The sequence below is a fragment of the Tamandua tetradactyla genome, chromosome 2 (genome assembly GCF_023851605.1).
Source record: "Tamandua tetradactyla isolate mTamTet1 chromosome 2, mTamTet1.pri, whole genome shotgun sequence".
NCBI classification, from domain to species: Eukaryota; Metazoa; Chordata; class Mammalia; order Pilosa; family Myrmecophagidae; genus Tamandua; species Tamandua tetradactyla.
The window spans coordinates 61461636-61484212 of NC_135328.1; the positions used below are offsets into that span (position 1 = coordinate 61461636).

Genomic DNA, 22577 nt, shown 5'->3' on the forward strand with positions numbered 1-22577 from the left:
AGGAATTTATATCAAGGAAATAACCAAGAATATGATCAAAAATTTAGATGCATGCATGTTGTTAGAGGATTGATTATAATAGTGAAAAAGAAGAAATATTAACTGTCAAAAATGGGGCATGGTTGAACAAATTATGGTATGTCTGAAGGAACATATGGTTAAATATTAAGCAGTAATTTCAAATGATGCTATAAAAGTAAATTTATTGGCAATGGAAAGTACTCTAAATACATTATGTGAAAAGCAGGTTATAAAATAACATACATAGTTTGATTCCATTTAAAAATAAGTACATGCAATTTTTATATATGCATAAAAGTATCTGGGAGGATATAATATCAAATGTTAACTAAGAAGTTATCCCTGAGCAGTGGGTTTAAGGGTGATTTTAATGTTCTTCTTTCTGTTTCATAAATATACAGGTAAAATTAAAATAAATAGGTAATATTTTAACAGAAAGAACGCTTTTAGCATCTTGCTGAGAAACTATATTGGCCTCAGCACTTACTTTCTTCCTGGTTCCTCTGCCCATATTGATGCTCTGAAGGAAGAACAGAAACAGAAGGTAAGTAAAAAGTGAATCACAGTGGTTATATCATAAACGTATGATGGTGACACTTCCATCCAGGGAGCCTGCAGACAAAGGACATGGAGCTTTCCCAAGCCTCAAAAACAGTCCTCTCAGTAACAAAATGTGCTTCTTGGCCCAGCCAAAGGGGTCCTACAGCTCCTGAAGCAATCCTGTTCCATCGTCAGTGGTACTGACCCATGAACAGTGACCAGGTAACTTAGCACTGGGCATTTCTTATCTGCAACTAGTTCAACAAACATTGTTTGGAGCGTATTTTAAATCCTCAGCTCTGTACTAGTTACTAAGGAGGTTCTGAGGGAAGATTATATTCATTAACACTTGTTTGGAGTGAAGGTACTTTATGTTTTTCCTTATGAGCAGGTACTTTATCTGTATTGTCTGCTGTTGAATCCCCAGAATCTAAAACAATGCTTAGAACATACTAGGTGTTCAAAATATGTATTGAATAAATGAACGAATGCTGTCAGAATGCAGCAGTAATCATGACCCTGAGCAAAGTGTTTTTCCTCTCAGGGCCTCAATTTCCTTGTCAGTAAGATGGAGGGGATTAGATATGATGATCTTCTAGTTCTGACATGCTGATATTTTATATTTCCAAGAGCAGTATGCTCAATTCAATTTGATAAACATTTGCTGAGCATCTATTTACGTGTCAGGCATTAACCTAAACAGTGAGACAAAGACAAAGAAAGATGAAGTCTCTACACTAGTTTGCTCAGAATCCATGGAGAAGAGACAAGTGTAATCAGTGATCGTCACTGACTCGCTCTTTCACCTACTAGACGTTTGTTCCCTTGAAAATCTTTTCTATGCAAGTAATATAGATACATGTGTACAGGATGCTGCAGGTAGGAGTGCACAGGGGTACCCACCCAACCTGGGGTGCACAGGAAAAGCTTCCAGAGGTGGTGATTTCTCAAAGGACAAGTATCAGTTGTATGGGTAGAGAAAATACTTTTCAGAAGGACTTTTCAGCAAGAGAAAACAGCATGTACAAAGGTAAAAGGAGAACAATGACAGACAATAAAATGTTCTGCCAAACAACAAAGAAACAAACAAAAATCCCATTCTATATAGACAGAACAGGGGTTACAGGATGATCAAGCAAGAGGGAGGTCAGTGAAGACTAGAGACGTGAGGGAGGAGCTCTTGGAAGAAAGAGACCTAGAGCCTTGGAGTCAAGGCATCAGGAAAGCCAAAGGGAACTCGTTGGTTGGCAGTGAGGCACACTGAAAAGTGACCTGTGCTTCCAGTCCTGTCACTGACCACCTGTGTGGTCTTGAGAAAGTCTCAGGCCCTTGGTTTCCCAAATGTAAAGTGGAGGAATTAGACTAGATGGGTTCTTTTCCATGATAGGGTCTTTGGGAAAGACTTTGATGGTGGAGGGGAAGAAAGGGGCTCCTGAGGAGATAAAAAAGCATGTCCCAGCTTGGGGTGGGATTGCTTTAGTAGGGTGAGCAGCAGGAATCAGATTTCTGCCAGGTTGCCAAGGTTTCCAGTGATGGGAACCCTTCTCTGAGGCCAAGCCACATGAACCAGAAAGTATTTTTCTTTGAAGAGCCTCTGATCCCTACGGTAACGGGATGGAAGCGTCACAAAGTCCAACAGCTTTCCAGCCCACAACACAGAACTGAAGGGCCAATCCTAACCCAAACCACCAGCCTTAAATGGAAAACGAGATCCAGTTACCACTGCCCCCCATAAATATGTCTGTAAAACATTTATCTGGCAATAAAAGAACTGACAAGGCAATTTAACTGTAATTGTTTTTGGCAGTTGGAAATATTTCAATTAACACACTATAAAAGCCACACTATAATAAATGTGAAACAGGCCAGTGAAATCAGCTACAGCCCTCACTTCTCAACCATGGCAAAGGAGATTGAATGTCAGGCTGCCACTTTGGGCCCTTGGTCTTCAAGAAGGAGAAGGCTGAGACAGACAAGCCTGAATTTCTAAAAAAGCTTTTGATGGTTCCTTCCAGCAGTCATCAAACCACAGAAGAAGAAAGCCCAGACTCACTCCCTTGGCTGTCAGAACTCATCATCTGGCCCCAAGTCTCCATTCCAGCCTTTTCTCCTACCCATCATGTGCTAAACTTTGAGATGCAGCCCAGTGAGGCTGCTCACGGTTTCTGAGACTGGTCTGTGCTTTCCCACCTTTGCTTTTTACCACTCCTGCCAGAAACACCATTTTTCCTACTCCCCTCGCCCCCTCCTACCCCTTGCTTGTTGCTCCTACCATCTCTGCTTAACAAAACCTTACCCAACTAGCCTCTATTCATCCTTTAACTCCTCTTGATGCACTATCACCTTTCCTCCTAATTCCCTCTACTCCTTCTTTCTTACTTTGAGCAAGGGTCCCCTCCACCTTCCATCAAAAGCACTGGCTGGTGAATCTGGATCAAATATATCTTCTAATAGATATTCTGTTGTCTCTGGGTTTTGGTCCACAAACAGGGTCAAAATTATGAAAAGAAACATAATAACTGTAGTTCACATGGGAGGTAGCTTGGAGATTCCAGCAAGGGAGGCCTATCATTCTTATATTCTTGACCAAAGAAGGTACTCTTCTCTCAGGTAGATCATCCTCTTTTGCCAAGGGAGGATGTCTGTAGAGGAGCAAGGAAGAGGAAACCTACCCAGACCACCATGGCTGCCAAAGGAACACTGGTAATCAATGGGATAAGTGATGGTCCAGCCAGAACTCCTTCACAATAGAGCATTTTTCTACTCTCATTATTATGTATTTGAGTGTAAGCCTCTGAGGCGGGAATTGAGCCTACTGGGTCTTGGTCATCCTTGAACTACTAGTACAGAGACTATCACTTGGATGGAGTACACTGTCACTGGTGACATCTCAGCTGACTAGTGGTCACTTCTTAGTTCTCTTATAGGACGTATCACTGAAGACTCCTTTGCTCCTTTTGAAATGTCTCCACTTCCATTCCTATGTCTCTGATCTTTCCAATGGCTCTTCCTCAATATCTTTCACTGGCTCATTTTTCTCCACTAACCTCTTAAACTTCTAAGTTTAAGTTCCTAATCCTACAATCACCCCATGAGTTAAGAGTTATTATTATTCCTATTTTGCAGGTGAGGAAACTGAGAATTGATACATCAAGCAACTGACCTGTAGGTAACCAGAATTTGAACACAAATTCTTAATCACTATCTATAAATGATCTCTCTAACATATAAATTTAATCACTCTGGGGTCCTTCAAGTGACCCTCTGCATTTCTTACTCTACACGCTCTCCTTGGGTACCCTTATCCGCATCCACAGCTTCACCTTCTACCTTATAATGAAGAGACTCAAATATATTTGGTAGCATAGACTTCCCAGAACCTCATGTTCAAATTGATGACAGAGTTCTCAAACTCAATGTCCTAAAAACCAACCTCCACAAAATAGCCTTAGAAAGGTTTGGGACAGCACCTTGTAAAAAAAAAAATATATAGAAAAAAGAAACAAACAAACAAAAAACAAACTCATTATGGATTTTTTTCTTCACCCCAAATTGCCACTTTCTCCAGTATTCCCATTTGTTCGAGGACACCTCTATCTCCTCCGTCACCAGGTTGGAAACTGGGAGTGATAAAAAATTCCTGCCTTTTCCTCACCCTCCCATTAGAATATAATATAAAGTCTAACAATTCTCTTCAATATCTTTGATAAATATGGTTTCCACTCCCTTAGTTCAAGCCCTTATTATCTCTCTACTCTGATAATTATAGTATCACTATCATCATTTTTAATTATTGAGCCTTTACTCTGGGCCATTTACTAAGCTATTGTGTCCATTATCTCATTTAATCCTCATAATCACCCCATGAGTTAAGAGTTATCATTATTCCTATTTTGCGGGTGAGGAAACTGAGAATCGATACATCAAGCAACTGACCTGTAGGTAACCAGGATTTGAACACAAATTCTTAATCACTATCTATAAATGATCTTTCTAACATATAAATTTAATTACTCTACTTTCCTGATTTAAAGTCTTCAAGGGCTCACTATCAGCCATGAGATGAAGCCCAAGCTCTCTAAAACGGTGTCCACTTCATCTTTTGCTTTATTCCTTCCACAGCCACACTCAACCACATACAATTCTCTCTAAGTTTATGTAGGAAAGAGCAATGTAAGCAAGAAGATTGAGACTGCATGCCAGGTTGTCAGATATGTCCCTGAGCCTTGGGGAGATTAAGAGTGGCTGATCTAAGAGTAGCTGCCCACCCTGGGCACAAAGGGAGTCATATAAAATGCCTCCATTTTTTCTCCATGTTCATAGATTTCTTTTTGAATCACCTGACTTCACTGCTTTACACCAAACATCTTGCTCCCTCTTCCTTGAGACTATCCATCATGGTGTCAAGTCACATCAATGTGCCTCCTGACTTCTCAAGATGCCACCCTGTTCTTCTAGCACAATTCTGGATCATTTCCTTGGCTCAGCCCACTTGTGGATGATCTTTAGGCTAATGACCCTCCTAGCTTGACCTGGCCCTGAGGCCTATCCCTTGCCATAACTTGACATCAAGTGCAGCCCCCACTAAGTCTGTCCTAAGACACTTGAGAAGGCCAAAGATCAGGGAGAAGGGTGGGGCTATGTCTTAGAGAAGTCTGGGAAAGCTGTGGAGAAGCTAAGAGAAACCAAGATAGATGACAAGAGATATCCTCAAGCTCAATAGTGATACACCAAGAGCAGATGTTTGAAGTCCATTAGCCTGGCACAATTTCCAGAGGGGATGAATAGGGGAGGGGGCAGACAGAGACCAGCTGATCACCATCACAATCCCCAGATGTAGCATAGTGAGCACTTGCTGAAGGCCAAATACTCTACTAGGCACTGTACAGTTATTATACCCAATCCTCACAGCCTCTCTGCAAAGCGGGTATAACTATGTCCATTTTAAAGACAAAAAATGCTGAGAATTGTGCGAGTCAAATGAGATGGCCAATAAGAAGGTGCTTTGAAAACAAAAATTCTAGTCAATGTAAGAGATTATTATTATTATTATTAATGTTACCACTTCCCACTGGGTATTTATTTGTACTTAGACCTGTTTTGGTACATGACCCACTGAGCAGTAGAAGTCATGTGTCTTATCTGAGCATATTTTAGGTGTAAATAGAAGATCAAAATTTCTTAAACTTTTTCCTGGCTTGAAGATATAATGCTAAATAAATTGAGTATGTGAGTAGATGTAGTTACGGATCCCAAGTCTGGGCTTTGGAGTCAACCATACTAGGTTTGAGTCCTCACGCTGCTACCTGTTAGCTCTATGATCCTAGGCAAGATACCCTTATCTTTAAAATCATGGCCTGTAACAGAAGATTAAATGAGTTGATGCACATAAAGTGCATAATGCTGTGCCTAGCCAGAGTTTATGCCCAATAAACGATGGCTAGAAGCAATATATTCCCATTCATAGACCCTGCTGTACCCTCAGTCATGCAGTATCTGGGTAGTTTCTTGCCTTGAGGAAGCAACCACCTTATGGATGCTGACTAGAGCCTTCAGCAATTCATATCTCCAGCAAAGAGCTCAATGCTGAAACATGGTTTTTTTCCTGGAAAGAGGGGCTCCTCGAAACAGGCAAACCCACAGACGCTGCATCTTCCTTCCTGGGACCCAGGAGACTTCATTTACCATTTCAGTTGTCTTGGTCCTTATTTTAAAACTCACTAACAGGTTCACATTAAGCTAAATTGAAACCAAATACCTCACCAGCTTGCAGTTTCCATTTCTAAAAGGGTAAAAGCTCTTAGTCCCAAAGGAACAGTAATTCACCAACAATCTTTCTCCAGCTACGATGAATGCATTTCAAATCCCTGAGCCTAGTGTGGTGTCCTAAGCACACAGAAAACACTTAATAAGTTTAGCTAAACAGGACCTCAAAATTTTAAACAGTGGTATGCAGGGTAACAGGCACTATCATACATAGTTGGTAAGAGTGCCAACTAATGTAAATTCTTTGTAGGGTAATTTGACAATAAGTATCAAAATTTAAAATGCACATAGCCCTTAATCAGCAATTTTTTGTATGTTTCCTATAGAAACACACAAGTACACAAGATGTATGTGTAAAATTGCTCACTATGGCATTATTTGCTCAGCGACAAGGGCCTAGTTAAATAAATTACAGTATAGTCATTCAATAGAAAAAGTTTTCACTTTTTCTTTCTGATTTATTTTCTTTGCCCAATTGTTCTGGTAAGGTGTTGAATAACAGCGGTGACAGGGGGCATCCTCATCCTGTTTCTGATCTCAGAGGGAAAGTTTCAGTGTTTCACCACTAAGTATGATATAAGTGATGATTTTAGTAATTTGATTATTCTTTCTTTTTTCTTAGTGAACCTAGTTAAAGGTTTGTCAATTTTGTTGTTCTTTTCAAAGAACCAATCTTAGTTTCATTGATTTTCTGTAATTTTTTTTCTATTCTCTATTTCATTTATTTCTGTTCTAACCTCTAACATCTTCTTCCTTCTGCTAGCTTGGGTTTAAGTTTCATTCCTTTTTCTAGTTTTTTAGATGTACAATTAGGTTATTGATTTAAGATCTTTCTTCTTTTCTAATATAAGCATTTCTAGCTATAAATTTCCCTCAGAGCACTGCTTATGCTGTACCCCATAAGTTTTTGTATGTTGAGTATTCATTTTAATTTGCCTCAAGTAATTTTTTTAATTCTCTTGTTATATTTTTCCTTGACCCATATTTTGTTTTATGTGCTGTTTAATTTCCACATATTTGTGCGTTTTATAGCTGTCCTTTTATTATTGATTTCTGGTTTTGTTCCATTGTTGTCAGAAAAGAAACCTTTTATGCTTTCAATCTTTTAAAATTTGTTAAGACTTGTTTTGTGTCTTGCTTGATTTTTCAGTGTTGACCAACTTTGCATTCTGGGGATAAACCCCACTTGGTCTGATACATTAGTCTTTTTACATATGGCCGGAATAGATTTTTTAATATTTTGTTAAAGTTTTCTTTTTCATTTATGTTCATGATGTATATAGACATGTAATTTTCTTTTCTTATAATATCTTTGACTTTTATATGAGGGTTATAGTGGTATCATAAAATGTGTTGCGACTTGTTCCCTCCTCTGAAAGGCTTTGTGAAAGATTTGCATTATTTATTCCTCCCATATTTGATACAATTCATCCATGAAACCACCTGGGGCTGAAGTTTCTTTGTGGGGAGATTTTAAATTATGCATTCAGTATCTTTAATAAGTATGGAGCTTCTCTTATTTTTTATTTCTTCTTGTGTCAATTAGGGTAAATTGTGTTTTTCAAGAAATTTGCTCATTAATTTAAATTGTTGAATATAATTTAAATTCAACCGGCATAAAGTTGTAAATAATATTCCCATATTATCCTTTATAATGTCTGTAAGATTAATGGTGATATCTCATTTTTCATTCTTTGTATTGGCTATAATGCTTTCTTTATATCTTGCTGAGCCTTGCTAGGGTTTATAAATTTTATTACACTTTTCAAAGACCCAACTTCTAGCTTTGTTAAGTTTCACTGTTGTTTCTTGAAATAAATAAATGGATCCATGAAATAAACTGAATCAATTAAATAAATCTTCACTACTTTCTTTCTAATTACTTTGGATTTAATTTGTTCATCCTGTTCTAGTTTTTTCTGGGGGTGGGTTCGTGGTCCAGGAATCAAACCCAGGTCTCCCGCATGAAAGGCAAGCATTCTACCACTGAACCACCCATGCACCCCTGTTCTAGTTTCTTAAGATTGAAACTTAGAATATTTATTTTAAACTTTTATTATTGTCTAATATAAGCATTTAAAGCTATATATGTCTATTAAGCAAAACTTTTAGCAGCACCCTACAATTTTTGGGTTTGTTTTCATTACCATTCAATATAAAATATTTTCCAATTTTCATTGTGATTTTTTTTCCCATGTGTTATTGAGAAGTGTGCTTTTTTACTTCTAAATATTTGGGGTTTTTAAAGATAGTTATTTATGTTTAATTTAACGCCAATGGGGTCAGAGAACACATTCCCTAAGATTTTAATCTTTTGAAATTTTATGAGACTTAATTATGTCTTAGTTATTTCGTATATCTTTGTGAACATTCTGCATTTCTTGGGTGTAATTTTCATTCTTCAGTTCTTGGGTGTTATGTCTATAGATGTTGACTAGGTCAAGTTAATTAACAAGGTTGTTGAGATCTATATCTCTCATTTATTGACAGAGGAGTGTAAAATCTCTGACTATTATATATTTTTTCTTTCTCCCTTTAGTTCTGTCAGTTTTTTCATTCATGTATCCTCAAGCTCTGCTAGCAGGTCATATATATTTATAATTTTATATTTTCCTCTTGAGTTGACCCTTTTGTCATTTGGAATGTCCTTATTTTCTCTGAGCATTGTTTTATCTGATAACATTACAGCCACATAGTTTTCCTTATACTTACTATTTGCATGGTGTATCTTTTCCACCCTTTTATTTTCAACTTTTCTATGTCTTTACACTTAAACTGCATCTCTTGTAGGCAGCATATAATTGGGTCTTTTTTTCTTTTTTTGGCCTGATAAATTCTTTTAATAGAAATTAAATGTGTTTTATCATGTGTTTACCATATTACTTTATTTTCTATTTTGCTCCTTCTATTTTTGTTCCCCTGTTCCTCTTTTGGTAACTGAATTTTTTTGGTATTTTTATTTCCTTATTTGGCTTTTGTTTTTTCTTTATCTCCCCATGTAGCTTTTTTCTTTTATGCTTTTTTTAAATTGTGAAATATAACATATATAGAAAAAAGTGATAAATTTCCAAGTATATTTTAACAGGTAGTTGTAGAGCAGATTTTAAAGTTTGGTATGGATTACAATTACATGATTTTTCGTTTTTTTCCTTCTAGCTGCTCCAAGACACCGGAGACCAAAAGAAATATCAATATAATGATTCAGCAGTCATATTTATTTGTTAAATTCTGTCTTCTTTGTTATACTCCTCTTTTTTTTTCTTTTTTGTGAAAAATAGTATATAGACAAAAAAGCAATAAATTTCAAAGTACATCACAACAATTAGTTGCAGAATAGGTTTCAGAATTTGGTACGGGTTACAATTCTACAATTTTAGGCTTTTACTTCTAGCTGCTCTTAGGTACTGAAGACAAAAAGAAATAGTAATAAAATGATTCAGCATTCATACTTATTTGTTAAACCCCACCTTCTCCGTATAACTCCACCATCACCTTTGATCTTTCTCCTACTCTTTAGAGGCATTTGGGCTATGTCCATTCTAACTTTTTCATGTTGGAAGGGGCTGTTAATAATATACGATAAGGGGATGGAACTAGTTGATGTTCTGGCTTTATTGGCTTTTAAACTATGCTTCTTTGTATTATTTTTCTAGTGACTGCTCTAAGATTTACAATAAGCATACTAAATTTACCATAGTCTACTAAGAATAAATTTGTACATGTCATATTTTACATTGTAATAGCCTTACAATAGTATAATCCCACTTACCACAACCCCCTATCTTTCGTCTTAACCTTATACATATTTTATTCTATATACATTATAAAGCCCACCTTACAATGATATTATTTTTGCTTTAAATGGTCATATGTGTTTTAAGAAAATTAGTAGGAAAACAAAAACTAGTCTTTTAGCTTCATCCACATATTTACCATTTTGAGTACTTTTGGGTCCTTCCTCTAGATTGAGTTTTCACATCTGGTATAATTTTCTTCCAGCCTAAAGAACTTCCTTTAGTATTTCTTGTAGTAACGTCAGCTAAGGACAAATTCTCTCAGCTTCAGTTTATTTGAAAATGTCTTTATTTCACCCTCCTTTTTGAGGGATATTTTCACTAGAAATAGAATTCTGAGTTGACAGTAATTTTCTTTCAGTGCTTTAAAGATATTTTTTCTTTGTTTTCTGGCCTTCATTGTTTCAATGGCGTATCAGCCATCATTTATATCTTTGTTCCCCTGTATGCAGTGTCATTTTTCTCTGGCTACTTTTAAGATTCTTTTTATCTTTCTTTTTTCAATAGTTTGACTATGAGGTAACTATATGTGATTTTCTTTGTATTTATCCTTTTTCGGGCTTGCTGAATTTATGATAATCCTATAATGTTTTCCAAGTGTAGGGAATTTTTGACCATTATTTCTTCAAATATTTTTTCTTCACCCTTTTCTCTTTTTTCTTATGGGAGCCCAGCTGCATATATGTTAAACTATTTGATATATTCCCACAGGTCTCTAAAGCTCTCATCTTTTTTCAGTTTTGTTTCTCTCTGTTCTTCAGATTTGATAATTGCAATGGATCAACTGTTAGGCTCATTCAATGAATTTTTCATTTCAGATATTATACTATTATACTTTCTGTAGTTTCCATTTTTCTGTTTACATTCTCCATCCATTAAGACACTACTTTAAGTCCTTAAATATATTTATTATAGCAGCTTTCAAGTCACTGTCTGCAAATTCCAACATCTAGATTACCTCACTGGGATTCTTCTCCCTGTGCCATTGTCAAGAAATTGTTCCTAGGCAGAATAGGGGTAAATATGTTACTCATATTGGGTGTTTTCCTTCTCTGAGGAATCACTGTTCTATGTTGTTTATATATCGCATTCAGAGTTATGGTTCTTTACAGTAGGAGGGTTGATTCATGTATTGTGAACAGGTTTATAGTTCTTAACTATAGGAGGGTAAGTCCAGTACCAATTGTTCCAACATGGTCAGAAGTATAGGTTTCTACACCAAAGTTTTTAAAAGTTATATATAAAGTGTGTTTAGTTTAAAAGTCATTGCCAAAGTGCACTATTTTTAAAAATTCTGTGGTAAAACCTTTTGTAAATGACTGACCCTTTTGTAATATAAATATCATTCTGAATCAAGGCACTGGATTGGAAGAAATCTGAGGCCCCTTCCTGCACAATTGATAAGAAAGAGACTAACCAGAAACAATGTCGTGTTACTTTGGAGTAAAGCAATTTATACCTTGCACTGGAAGAGCCAAGGAAGGACTATACTTCCTTTCTAGACATCCTGCCCCACTCTTAGTTTGGCTGCTTAGAGATCTTACCCCTCCCTGACACAGCCTAGCATGACCAGATAAGCTGGGTCAATCATGTTCCGTATCCAAGAGTTTGAACTGGGACTACAGAAAGAACTAGTAGCTGGTTGGAGATATTGGTGGAGATTCTTCTGAAGTATATAGAGGCTACAGTGGCCCCAGTGAGCAAGATAATGCACTAAATGTGAGGGAGAAAAAAACCATGATAAGCTGGCTGTTTGGTGAATGAGAATGGAGAGTGAAACAGAGTCGCTAAGAAAAGTAGAGATGCCATGAGAGAGATGGAAAAAGTAGCTGGTCCCTATAACTGTCTCAGAACTAATAGCTTTCCAATTCTAATTCCAGGCTATCTGTGTATTTGTAATACTCACCCACAAACCCCCAGTTCTTACCATCCCTCTTCTTTCACCCCTTTTACTTGCGGCAACTTGAGAGATCCTCTGTTCTTTACAACTAAAAGAACTTAACTGAAACATATTTGCCTTAGAGTTTTCCAGGTTTATAAAGAACAGGAAGAGTAGGGAAGACCTCCGCATTCCAAGCAGAGGGAACAAAATCATTAACAAAGATACAGAGATAGGAAACGACGTAGCTGTCTAGGGATTGGCAAATTATTTTATCCATTTATACTTCAATTTGCCCTAAAACAAGATTTGAGGCTGAATAAGTGACACATTGAAAAAATAAGCCAATGAGAAAATGGATGTGAAGTAAAAATAAAGGTAGGAAAATAAATTTAACACCAGGGGTAGGGTATCTACAGGAATTAAGAAAATTAGGCTGCTTTGGGTTAGGTAAAGGAGGCATGATCAGTTCCCCCTATAATCCTAGACAGAAAATCCTAGAAAAGTCAATGACCAGAGAATTGCAGTACATAATTCATTTATTTATTCATTTATTCATTCATTTATTCACCCATCAACTAATTCATTCATTTATTTACTCATCAATGAATTCATTCAGTCATCATCCATTCATTCAGTTTCTATTAAGAATCTACTATGTACCAGGTTCTGGGATGGCAGCTAAAGGTTGTTACACATTCCCAAAGTTCTCAAAGCTATGAGGGGAGATAAACAGAGGACATAAGCCAGAATCCAGTGAACTCCATGGATAGAACAAAGTGCTGTGAGACATGAAGCACTGATACCAAAGTTTGATTAACAGTCTTGTCTTTTGCTTGCTTCTCCATATACTTCTGTCAGTGCTCAGCTATCGGAAAGATTGAACACGCCATACAAATTCCTAATTGGCAAAAAGCAATTTCATGTGGCTTGTTCACAGCTGGAGCCAGAGAGTTAAAATTACTCTTCAGCATCAGCTTGCAGGCTACAAAACCCAAGGATCAGCAAAAGGGCCCTTTGCTGTTATTATTCGAGTACCTGGCATGAACCAAATACTAAAAATGTATTAGGTTCCACAGGAAGGGAAGGAGGAGACCAAGTCCTGGCCTCAAAGGCTCACAGCTGTTTTGTAATCTGATAATTGTGCATGACAAACCTCAGACCATAACTCTCCGAAAATAGCATGACTGTAATCATAACAAAATGGAACAGCCATTGGCAAAATTTGTTTTCTAGTTATCACTTCCAGAAGGAATTCCGTAACACTACTAGGGAAAGAGAAGAGAAAATTCTCTCAACTTCCTGCCACTAAATCTCTAATTTATCATCATCTGCATCCATCCCTTCCTTCTTTCTTCTTTCTGTTACCAAGTGCTCTTCTTCCTGTTCACAACTGATCAATTCACCTCCTCAGAGACTTTGGTCTAGTCATTATTTTGTGTCTCTCCTTTATCTTCAACTTCTCTTTCCATTGAGGGCCTTTCCCCTCAGCATTTAACATATTCAGGTCTCACTTCCATCTTAAAAAACAACAACAACAATCTTTGTCTTCATGGTCTCTACTGCCCTCTTAGTCTAATTCAGTTGGCCTTTTATCCCTGAAATTATTCTTACCACAGTTCCCAACGACTTCATAATTATTAAATCTAATGGCTATGTCTCAGTTCTTATCCCCATCGACCCCTCAGCAGCCTGTGACAAGACCAACCACTTGCTTTCACTATGAGCACACTCTTCTTTTGGCTTCTGGGGCATTATTTTTCCTTGTTGTCTTCTTATCTCTCTAGTAACTCTTTCTTAGTCTCCATTTTAGACTCATTTTCCTCTGACCAAACCATAAATGTTAGTGTTCCTCCCTCAAATCTTCCTTGATTCACCCAGAGTCAGCATTAGGATCACCTACCATGTTTTCATAGCAACCTATATTACCTCTCCCACCACTCTCTATCATTCATTCAACCATCATTCATTGGCACTTCTGAAGTGATGGCCAGTATGTTAGGAGCTGAGGATACAGATGTCAGCAAAACATCCATAAGCCTTGCCCTTAAGGAACTCATAGCCTAAAGGGAGAGACAAACACTCGAACAATTACACAAATAAGTGAATACTTGCAAACAGAGATGCATATTATGAAAGAAAGGAACACAGAGCAATGAGACTATATAATAGAGGAACTTTAACCCTACCTTCAAGAACAGGGCAGGGGTCACTGGGGTGAGTTGTAGGGAGCAATCTTTGGACTGAAATCTTAGGAGTACTCTTAGGAGTGTTTGAGGGACAGCATAAAGAGTATTTCAGAGGGTAGGCAATAGTGGCTCAGTGGCAGAGTTCTCGCCTGCTATGCCAGAGACCTGGGTTTGATCCTTGGTGCCTGCCCATGTAAAAAAAAAAAAAAGAATATTTCAGAAGAGGAGACAGCACACCACAATGAAGTACAAAAATAATGGGGATAGAGTGATATAGTTAAGGCCTAGAAAATTAGGCAGGCCTCAGCCTATATAGGCCTCTAAAGAGTTATTTAAACATTTGGTTCTTATTCTAAGAACAATGGGAACTACTTGAGCCTTCTTTCTGAGTAGGGGATGATATAAACAGATTGATGGTTTAAAAAGATCACTCTTTGAACCCTAGTGTAAACTATGGACTATAGAATATTATTATTAGTTAATAGTAATGTATTAATAGTGGTACATCAGTATAACAAATATACCATAATAATGCAAGATATTAATAATAGGGAAAACTCTGTGTGGGGAAGAGGGGCTATATGGAAACTCTCTGTTGTACTATCAGCTCAATTGTTCTGTAAACCTAAAACTGTTCTAAAAATGAAGTCTCTTAATTAAGAAAAAGAGAGATAGAAACTACTGACCAGTATAAACTACTTGGGGGGAAAAAAAAGAGATGACTGTTGATGCAATGTAGAAAACTGACTGGAACTGCATGAGTGGATGAAGGAAGACCAATTACAAAGCTATAGCAATTTGGTGAGAGATGATTGTAGGCTGGGCTAGGGTGATGACAGTGAAAACAAAGAAAATTTGTTTAATTCGAGAGATATTTAGGAGGTAAAGAAGTGACGGATCATATCTCAAGGTTTGAGGGAAGATAAGAAGGTACAAGTATGACACTGGGGGGAAGGATAATAGGAGTGAGGGTATCTTACTTTGTACATATAGAAACATATCACCTTCCCCTAGATGGTGCTCATCTCCTCCCCTCCTTTCTTCTATGACCCCAGGACCAGTCACTAGACTCAAAATCTCTGGGTCATCCAAGACTCTCATTTGGTCTGGAATTCATTTCTGCCTATTCACCTCCACTTCAGCACCCTTCATCTAGATCAACACTTCTCAAAGTAATTGTTCCAGAGGGTCCCTTGAGAGACCACAAAATGATCAAAAATGAAAGTCTTTTCTTTGGATTTCACAGGAGAATGATGCAAAATTCTGGACTTTGATTTTTTATAGTAACCAACTGAGTTATAAAGGGGTACTAAAATTTGTTAGTCATAAACTAAAATTAGTTTTTAACAGGAGTTCACAGAAGACTCTAATTTGGTTCTCTATGAAGAAGTCTGGCTGGCAGGCAGTGTTTGACAACCTTGCAAATCTCCTCCTGCATATGTATGTATGTAGCCAGTTGGAATCCTCGCAATTTGGGGGAAGGACATTTTGTTATTGGGGCATGTTTTGAGCTGGTCATGGTTTATGGTGCCTGATATTTATACATTTTAATTACAAATTATTATTAAAGGCGCTCCATCATGATCAATTTCATATGCCATGGGTTATCTGATTAGCCCTACAGGGTAGAAGGATGTACCTTTCTGACCTTAACTCCTGCCATTCTCCCCCCCCACTTCCTTGCTGTTGCAGAACAGGTTTAGCAAGCTTTCACCTCAGGGATTTTCCACTTGTTATGCCCTTTGTATGGAATCCTTTCCTTCTGGATATCCTTATAACCAACTCCTTCATTTCCTTCAGATCTTTGCTCAAATGTTACCTCGGTGAGTCTTCCTTGCCTGTCCTTTTTAAATCATAATCTTCTGGCTCCCCATACTTACTAGACCATTTTCCTGCTTTATTTTTCTTCTTGGCACCTATGGTCAACTGATATACTATATATTTTACTTATTTATTTATTAAAAATATACATCCAACTAAATTATGATTAATGGCCCTCCATCATGATCAATTTATTATGCCATGGGTTATCTGATTATTAGATAGGGTAGAAGGATGCACCTCTTGGACCTTATCTCCATGAGAGAAGAATTTTTGTTTGTTTTCTTTATTGTTCTATCTCCAATACCTAGAACTGTACCTGGCACAAAATAGGTTTTCAATAAATGTTGCATGAGAATGAATATTTGCATCAACAGTTCTTTTGACCTCTTATTTCCCAACTCAGCTCTTAAAGCATGATACATTGTGGTTCAAATATGAATCATTCATAGCCCTATTGCTAAAGCAGATATAAACATGAACCCAGCAAAGTATGCTTCTTCAATGATGTTTCCATGCTGTCACTCCACTAGTCTCTCTATCTCAGGCTCACCCCTTCTTATCCTTCAAACACACCCTGATCAAAATTTTCAAAAGACAATTGAGGGCATTCAGAATTCATCTCCAACTCATTTGCTGAGAATTTAATATATTCCAGGCATTGTGTTAGGTGCAGGGGAATCAACAATGAATGAGTCAGACATTATCCTTGCCATTACAGAGTTTATAGTCTAGCAGGGATATCACCCTATCCTAACTCCAGAGAGGACACTTACTTCCTTGCAGGAGAATATGATGGTGCGGTGGTTTGAAGCTGTATGTATCCCAGAAAGACATGTTCGTAAATTTAATCCATTTCTGAGGGTGTGAACCCATTATATGTAGGATCTTTTGATGAGGTTGCTTTAGAGTGTGATCCACCTCATTCAGGATGGATCCTGGTCCTTGTTTTCATTTCCTAGGTTGCTTAAAGCAGATACCATGAAATTGTTCAGCTTAAACAATAGAAATTTATTATCTTACAAGATTACAGGTTTGAGGTAATGAAAATGTCCAAATCAAGGCATCATCAAGGTGATGCTTTTTTCCCAAAGATCGACCATCAGCGATCCTTGGCCTCTCTGGTACATGGCAAGGCACATGGTGTCTGCTGGTCTCTCCCTTTTCTTCTCGGTTTCCTTGCTTTCAGCTTCTTGCTTCCATGGTTTACTCTCCCCCTCTCTGTATTCATTCCATATATAAAAACTCGAGTAAAAGGATTAAGACCCATTTCTGAATGAGGTGGGTCATATCTTAAGTGAAACAATCTCATCAAAAGGTCCCACTTAGGTGGGCCACAGTGGCTCAGCAGGCAGAGTTCTCACCTGCAATGCCAGAGACCTGGGTTCGATTCCCAGTGTCTGCCCATGGAGATGAAGGGAAGATTTGGGGGAGAGAGGAAGCAGAGGACAGCAGACAGAAAAGCAGAAAAAGTAGCAGTTTCAAAGATCTATAGAAGAGAGTGTGGGTGTCACTTTCTAGGAATGAAGGACAGTCCAGTGTGCTGAGATGGAATTTTCATGTAGCAATAAAGAGATCTGAAGTAGGGTAGGTAGCAAAGACTAGACCCCACAGGGCCTTTGTAGGAATTCCAAAGCAAGTTGGACTTTTAAAATTTTATCTTGGGATCAACAGGGAACCACGAAGGGCCTGACCAATGGAGTGAGAAGAACAAATGAAGTTTATACTCATCGTTGTCCCCTAACAAACCCAATCCTGACCTTTCGTCTTCCCTGAAGGCTTTCTGTTGCTCTCACCTACATGGCTCTCTCCCACTCAGCCCTAAGGATTCCATTTTCCCTTATCTTTGTATGTCTATGTCCTGACTCCCCCATTGTATTAAGTTTTGAAGAACATCTCTAAAGTCATCCCCTGCCCAATTTAGCACTGAACCAAATTCACTGAGATAAGAGTATGATGAATACAACCCAGCACAAGCCAGCCTTTTCTAATGCCCCACAAACCAATATTTTTACACTCTACTAAAGCAGTGCTCCCCTCCAGGGGCAATGCTGATGTGTAGGGACAGTTGTCTTAGGTTTCTCTGCTTCCTGTCAGTTGTTACTTCTCTCTGTTCTTTGTGCAACTAGACTCTAGTAACTCCCTTAATGTTTCTCTAATGTCTCACCAGATGGGCTGGGGAAACCGATTCACAAGCCTGTTCCAACTGCATATGCTAGAAAAGACAAATTGAATCTACAGTGAAGTGGTTACCTGGTGCTAGGAGGTGGGGGAGGGAGGAAGGAACTGACGGGAATGAGGTACAAGGGAACTTTGGGGGGCGATGAAAATGTCCTATATCTTGATTCTGGTATACACATTTGTTAAAACTTGTCAACATGTACAACTAAAATTGTGTGTAAACCAGACCACAATAATGTTGATTTAAAAAATATATATATATAACTACATGTAAATTAAGAGTCAGTAGGCCTGAGCACAGCACATGAGCTTTAAAACATAGCTCAACCCCAACATAAAACTAGGGCATGGCCACACAAGAATAGCAGCTTTCCCATGGATGCAGAGATCTAAGAAAGAAGGTTCTACCTGCTGCAGGAGGCCAGGTCAAAGAAACAGAGAGCAAAGGCAAATGTGAGGAGGCTAGACCAAAATATATAAAATCACCAATAGCATGGACATGAATTTTGGTTTCCAAACCTCAAAATACATAGGCCTATGTGAGGTAAATTTAAAGCAAATAAGTAGGAGTACTACTTCACAGATCCAGAAATGACATATTAGTCCCAAGGTGGTAATTCAAAAAGAATTTGGGAAAGATGATTCCTAAAGTGACTTGACGACAGAGTGCTGCTTGAGAAGCTGGGACTACCTCACCTTCCAGAGCGATGGTACGTTGGAAAGCAGAACTTTGTTCTGGCTAGGTAAGAGAGGGGACTCTTGTTTCCTGTGAGAAAGGATGGTATTTGCCCAGGTGGCAGGAAGGCAACAATGTTCACATGGCTGAATAAGTCACAGTGTTAGACCAGGAGGCACAAGGAAGTAAGATACATGAAATAGTTGGGGGCCAGTGTTTGGGGTGTGCGGTATGTGAAGTGGAGAGCCATGATGGAAAATGTGTCTCTCTCCTCTTCCTCTTTACCTAACCTCTCTCTCTCTCCTCACAAGTCTTCCAGCATAGAAAATTTGCACCAAACTCGGGTTTATTCTGTGTCCCCTGTACAGTTCTCTTTAACTCTCTCTGAGGAGCCCCAAAGGGCAAGGTCTGTGTCTCCAACTAGCCTAAGCACTGGGCACAAACAAAGGGCTGAACAAATGATTTCTTTGGAACAAGAATGTAGGAATGTACAGGTGGAAGTGGGGTGGGTGGGTAAGGAGGATGGGCTGGTCAGAATGGGGTCAGGGGAGTGAGGAAAGTAAGGGAATAGAAGAGAGGGGAGGACAAATGAGAAAGAGGTAGGAAATAGCGGGTCATGGGCAGTGTGGAAGAGGAGGCAAGGGTCAGTGGGGAAGAGAAGAAAGTCAGTGGTCAGCGGGAGCACAAGCCAGGGGTCACAGCGCAAGAGAAGGTTAGAGGTCAATAGGGAGAGGATGGTCACGGATCAGTAGGAGAGATACGATCAGTGGTTTCTAGGGGCGAAGACCAGCGGTCACGAGGAGAAGACAGATCCTGATGTGCGTTACCTGCTTACGTGGAGGCTGTTTCTGGGGCATCTTCTCTAAAGCCAGGAAGAGCTTCAATCCTTTGGGCGCCTTGGCCTGAGGAAAGAAGTTCTCCCGTTATCTCAACCACGCACAGGAAATCCGGACACTCTCTTACTTCAATCCTCAGCTTCAGGGGTTCTTTGGGGACAGCTGCCGTTGTGGGTCCCCGCGCCCTTGTAGGATAGCCTCGGCTCCTCCCTGACGCGGTTACCCAGCAACCGCCTGGCAGCAGAGGCACCGAAAACCTCAGGCGCCCCCTCCCGACCCGGGGGAGGAGCCGGGGCTGGGCGCTTGGGGATCCTCCCCCTCCACCAAGCCCCGCCTCCCTCAGAATAGTGTGTCTGACGGCCGCGCGCCATCGGGATTCCGACTTGAGGGGCTGGAAGCACCCAGACACCGCCTCTTTATGAATAATGCAGGATCCGGGCGGTGTCCCGGACCCGGAAGTGGAGTTGCCGAGTCACCGCAGTGGCTGAGCTGCTGACAGGAGGCGGCGGCGGAGGAGGAGGCGAGGCGAGACCTGCGGCTCGGCCGGGTCACGGCCGCGGTAGCTCTGGGCAAGCTCACCGAGCCACGCCGGCCTCATCCAGCCCACGAACCTCCTTCCTCGCGTCGGCTCTCCCTGTCAGCCCCGACAGTCCGCGCGTCCTCCCGATCTTCGGCGGCCTAGTCTGCGCCGGGTTCCTGGGGCCGCCGCCCCGCGCGGTCTCGTCGGCGTCCCCGGCCGCGCCCGGACCCCGGCCCGCTTTCTCGCCGGCACCATGATGGAGGAGATCGACCGGTTCCAAGTGCCCACGGCGCACTCGGAGATGCAACCGCTGGTGAGGGGGCGGGAAGGCCAGGGCCGGGAATGAGCGCCGCTGGAGAAGGAGGGAGGCGGTGCGGAGGGGGCGCCATCCGATGGGGCGAAGAGCCATGAAAACGGCAAGCATCTCCGGGGGAGGGGGACTTGCAGGCCCAGAAAACCGTGGGAGAAAACGCGCTGTGAAAGCAAAGGGGCCTGTAAAGGCAAAGGGCACTGTCGGCAGAGACAGGCTAAGAGAGCTACCGGAAGCACCGTCGGATGGAACAGGGTGCACAATGGTGCACACCGTTGGTGGAGCTCCGTAGTGGGGGATGGCAAGGAAACCGTGATGGGGCACCACCGGCGGCAGGCCTAGGGGGCTGTGATGGCGGGGGTGGTGGTGGTAGCATTTAGACCTAGAGGCCTGCCTATGATGCTCAGGACAGGGGAGGGGGCCGAAGGAGCCGTCAGGGTAACAGTGACTGGGATTAGGAGAAGGGGCCTGCCGGCCAGTTCGCTGAATATGAATAAGAATGCTGGGCCTGGGCGAGATTCTGATTGCGGACAGGGGGTCTGTGCAGGATCCGGGAATTCCGTTCCTTTCCAGAGAGGAGCTCAGGCAGTCTGGGATTGAGGTACCAGAGCCAGAGAGGAGAGTGCGCGGTGTCGAGATGGAGAATCAGGGGCGCGGATGAGAGCGCCTGGGAACCGACGGATGAGGGGGCGGGGCCGCATTGGAGCCGCCTGGGCCCACCAGCCCGGAAGAGTCCTCGACCTCCTAGGCCTACGTGCTTGGAGTTCCTTGCTGGGCGCGGATCTTGCCGCCGGTCCGCGGTCCCAGAGTCTAGGAAGAATGATGTCATCGCTGCCGGCTGGGAAAGGATGGAGGAGGGAGGGCGACAGCGGGCGCACGGAGGCCAGGCCTGGGGATACCATGCCCGCTGGCCACCGCCCTGGAGATTACCTGACTGGCTTCTCGGCCCTGCGCCGGTGCAGGAGATGCGAAGGCCTAGCCAATTCATATGGGGTGGGGGAGGCAACGCCCGGACACTCTTCGCTTTCCCACCTTTATTCCTTGGAGCCCAAGGAGAAGCTGGAAGGAGGCAGGGCGGGCAGGAAACTGAAGGTGTGGGTGTTCTCCAAGCTCTGCTGGAACCTAGCAGAGCTCTCCAAGTCTTGAAGTTCTAGAGCTTCCATAAGCCTCCTCCCTCTGTGTTAGGCCTGGAGGGAAAGAACAGGTTTTACCCTTGGGTCTGGAGGCTCCTGTCTGACAGACATGCATTGTGACTTTCCTGGGCAAGTAACCTGCCCATTGCAGCAACCAAAAGGGCCTTTGCAGGGACCCATGACCATTTCTATGCACCCCTCTTGGGAAATGTTAGAGAGAATTATTAGCAACGACTAAGCAGCAGATATTTGGATTTTTTCTCTCTTTTGTGACTACTTAATTCTGGAAGCTAGAACAGAGTAGCTTTACAGAAGTACGCAATATTAAATTAGGGAGCAAGATGCTGCAGGACTTCTTTCCTAGCCTATTGTCATCACTGGAGGGAAGTTGTTGCCATGAGTTTACAGAAGAACTTTGGGCTAGGCTAAGAAAACTTTCCTTTCTAGGCTCCCTTTCCATCCAACCTGGCTTGTTAAACTGGATTGCCCTTCCAGTTCTGAGCATCTAATCAAGAACCAAAAGAGGGTGGATGGAGGAGGAGGAGGAGAACCAAGTGAGTCAGAAGAAGAAAGCAATGAGTTTGTTCTTGTCTCCCATCTGGGGTGCCTGAGGTGGGAGGCAACAGCTGTCCAGGGAAAGGAGGAAAGAAATCAGGTCTTGGGGTTCTCTCAGTTGTCTTTGGTGCCTCTATTATTGCCTGATATCCTGAATGGTGATATGCTTGGGTAGAGCCCTCAGAGGACTCATGAGCTGCTTCTGCTCTGTGTGGCACTGGAACTGATTGTGGACAAGGAGGCACTTATCAGAAAAGCTGCAGTTGTCTTCAGACCCTTCCCTTGAAGATTAAAGGAGCCCTTCTCTGCAAAAGGATACTTTATTGAAGTTGAATGGCAGCCTTATGGAAATAGCA

General features: G+C 41.0%; 2 protein-coding genes across 6 annotated transcripts in view; one reads left to right on the forward strand and one right to left on the reverse strand.

Moving 5' to 3' along the window:
• DNAI1 (dynein axonemal intermediate chain 1) overlaps positions 1–20044 on the reverse strand; it is a 66949-nt gene extending 46905 nt beyond the window's left edge. The window contains exons 1-2 of one of the 2 annotated variants that reach the window (XM_077147881.1): positions 19695–20042; positions 509–541 (exon numbers count right to left, since the gene is read on the reverse strand). In XM_077147881.1, coding sequence (XP_077003996.1) covers positions 509–541; positions 19695–19724 — 63 coding nt within the window. In that variant the 5' untranslated portion in view covers positions 19725–20042. Of the gene's footprint in view, positions 1–508; positions 542–19694 lie in introns of both variants that reach the window. The other variant, XM_077147882.1, reaches the window with a different exon arrangement.
• Positions 19906–22577, forward strand: part of FAM219A (family with sequence similarity 219 member A) — a 66123-nt gene continuing 63451 nt past the window's right edge. The window contains exon 1 of one of the 4 annotated variants that reach the window (XM_077147884.1): positions 19906–20536. In XM_077147884.1, coding sequence (XP_077003999.1) covers positions 20477–20536 — 60 coding nt within the window. In that variant the 5' untranslated portion in view covers positions 19906–20476. The remainder of the gene's footprint in view (positions 20537–22577) is intronic. The other 3 variants (XM_077147886.1, XM_077147883.1, XM_077147885.1) reach the window with 3 other exon arrangements.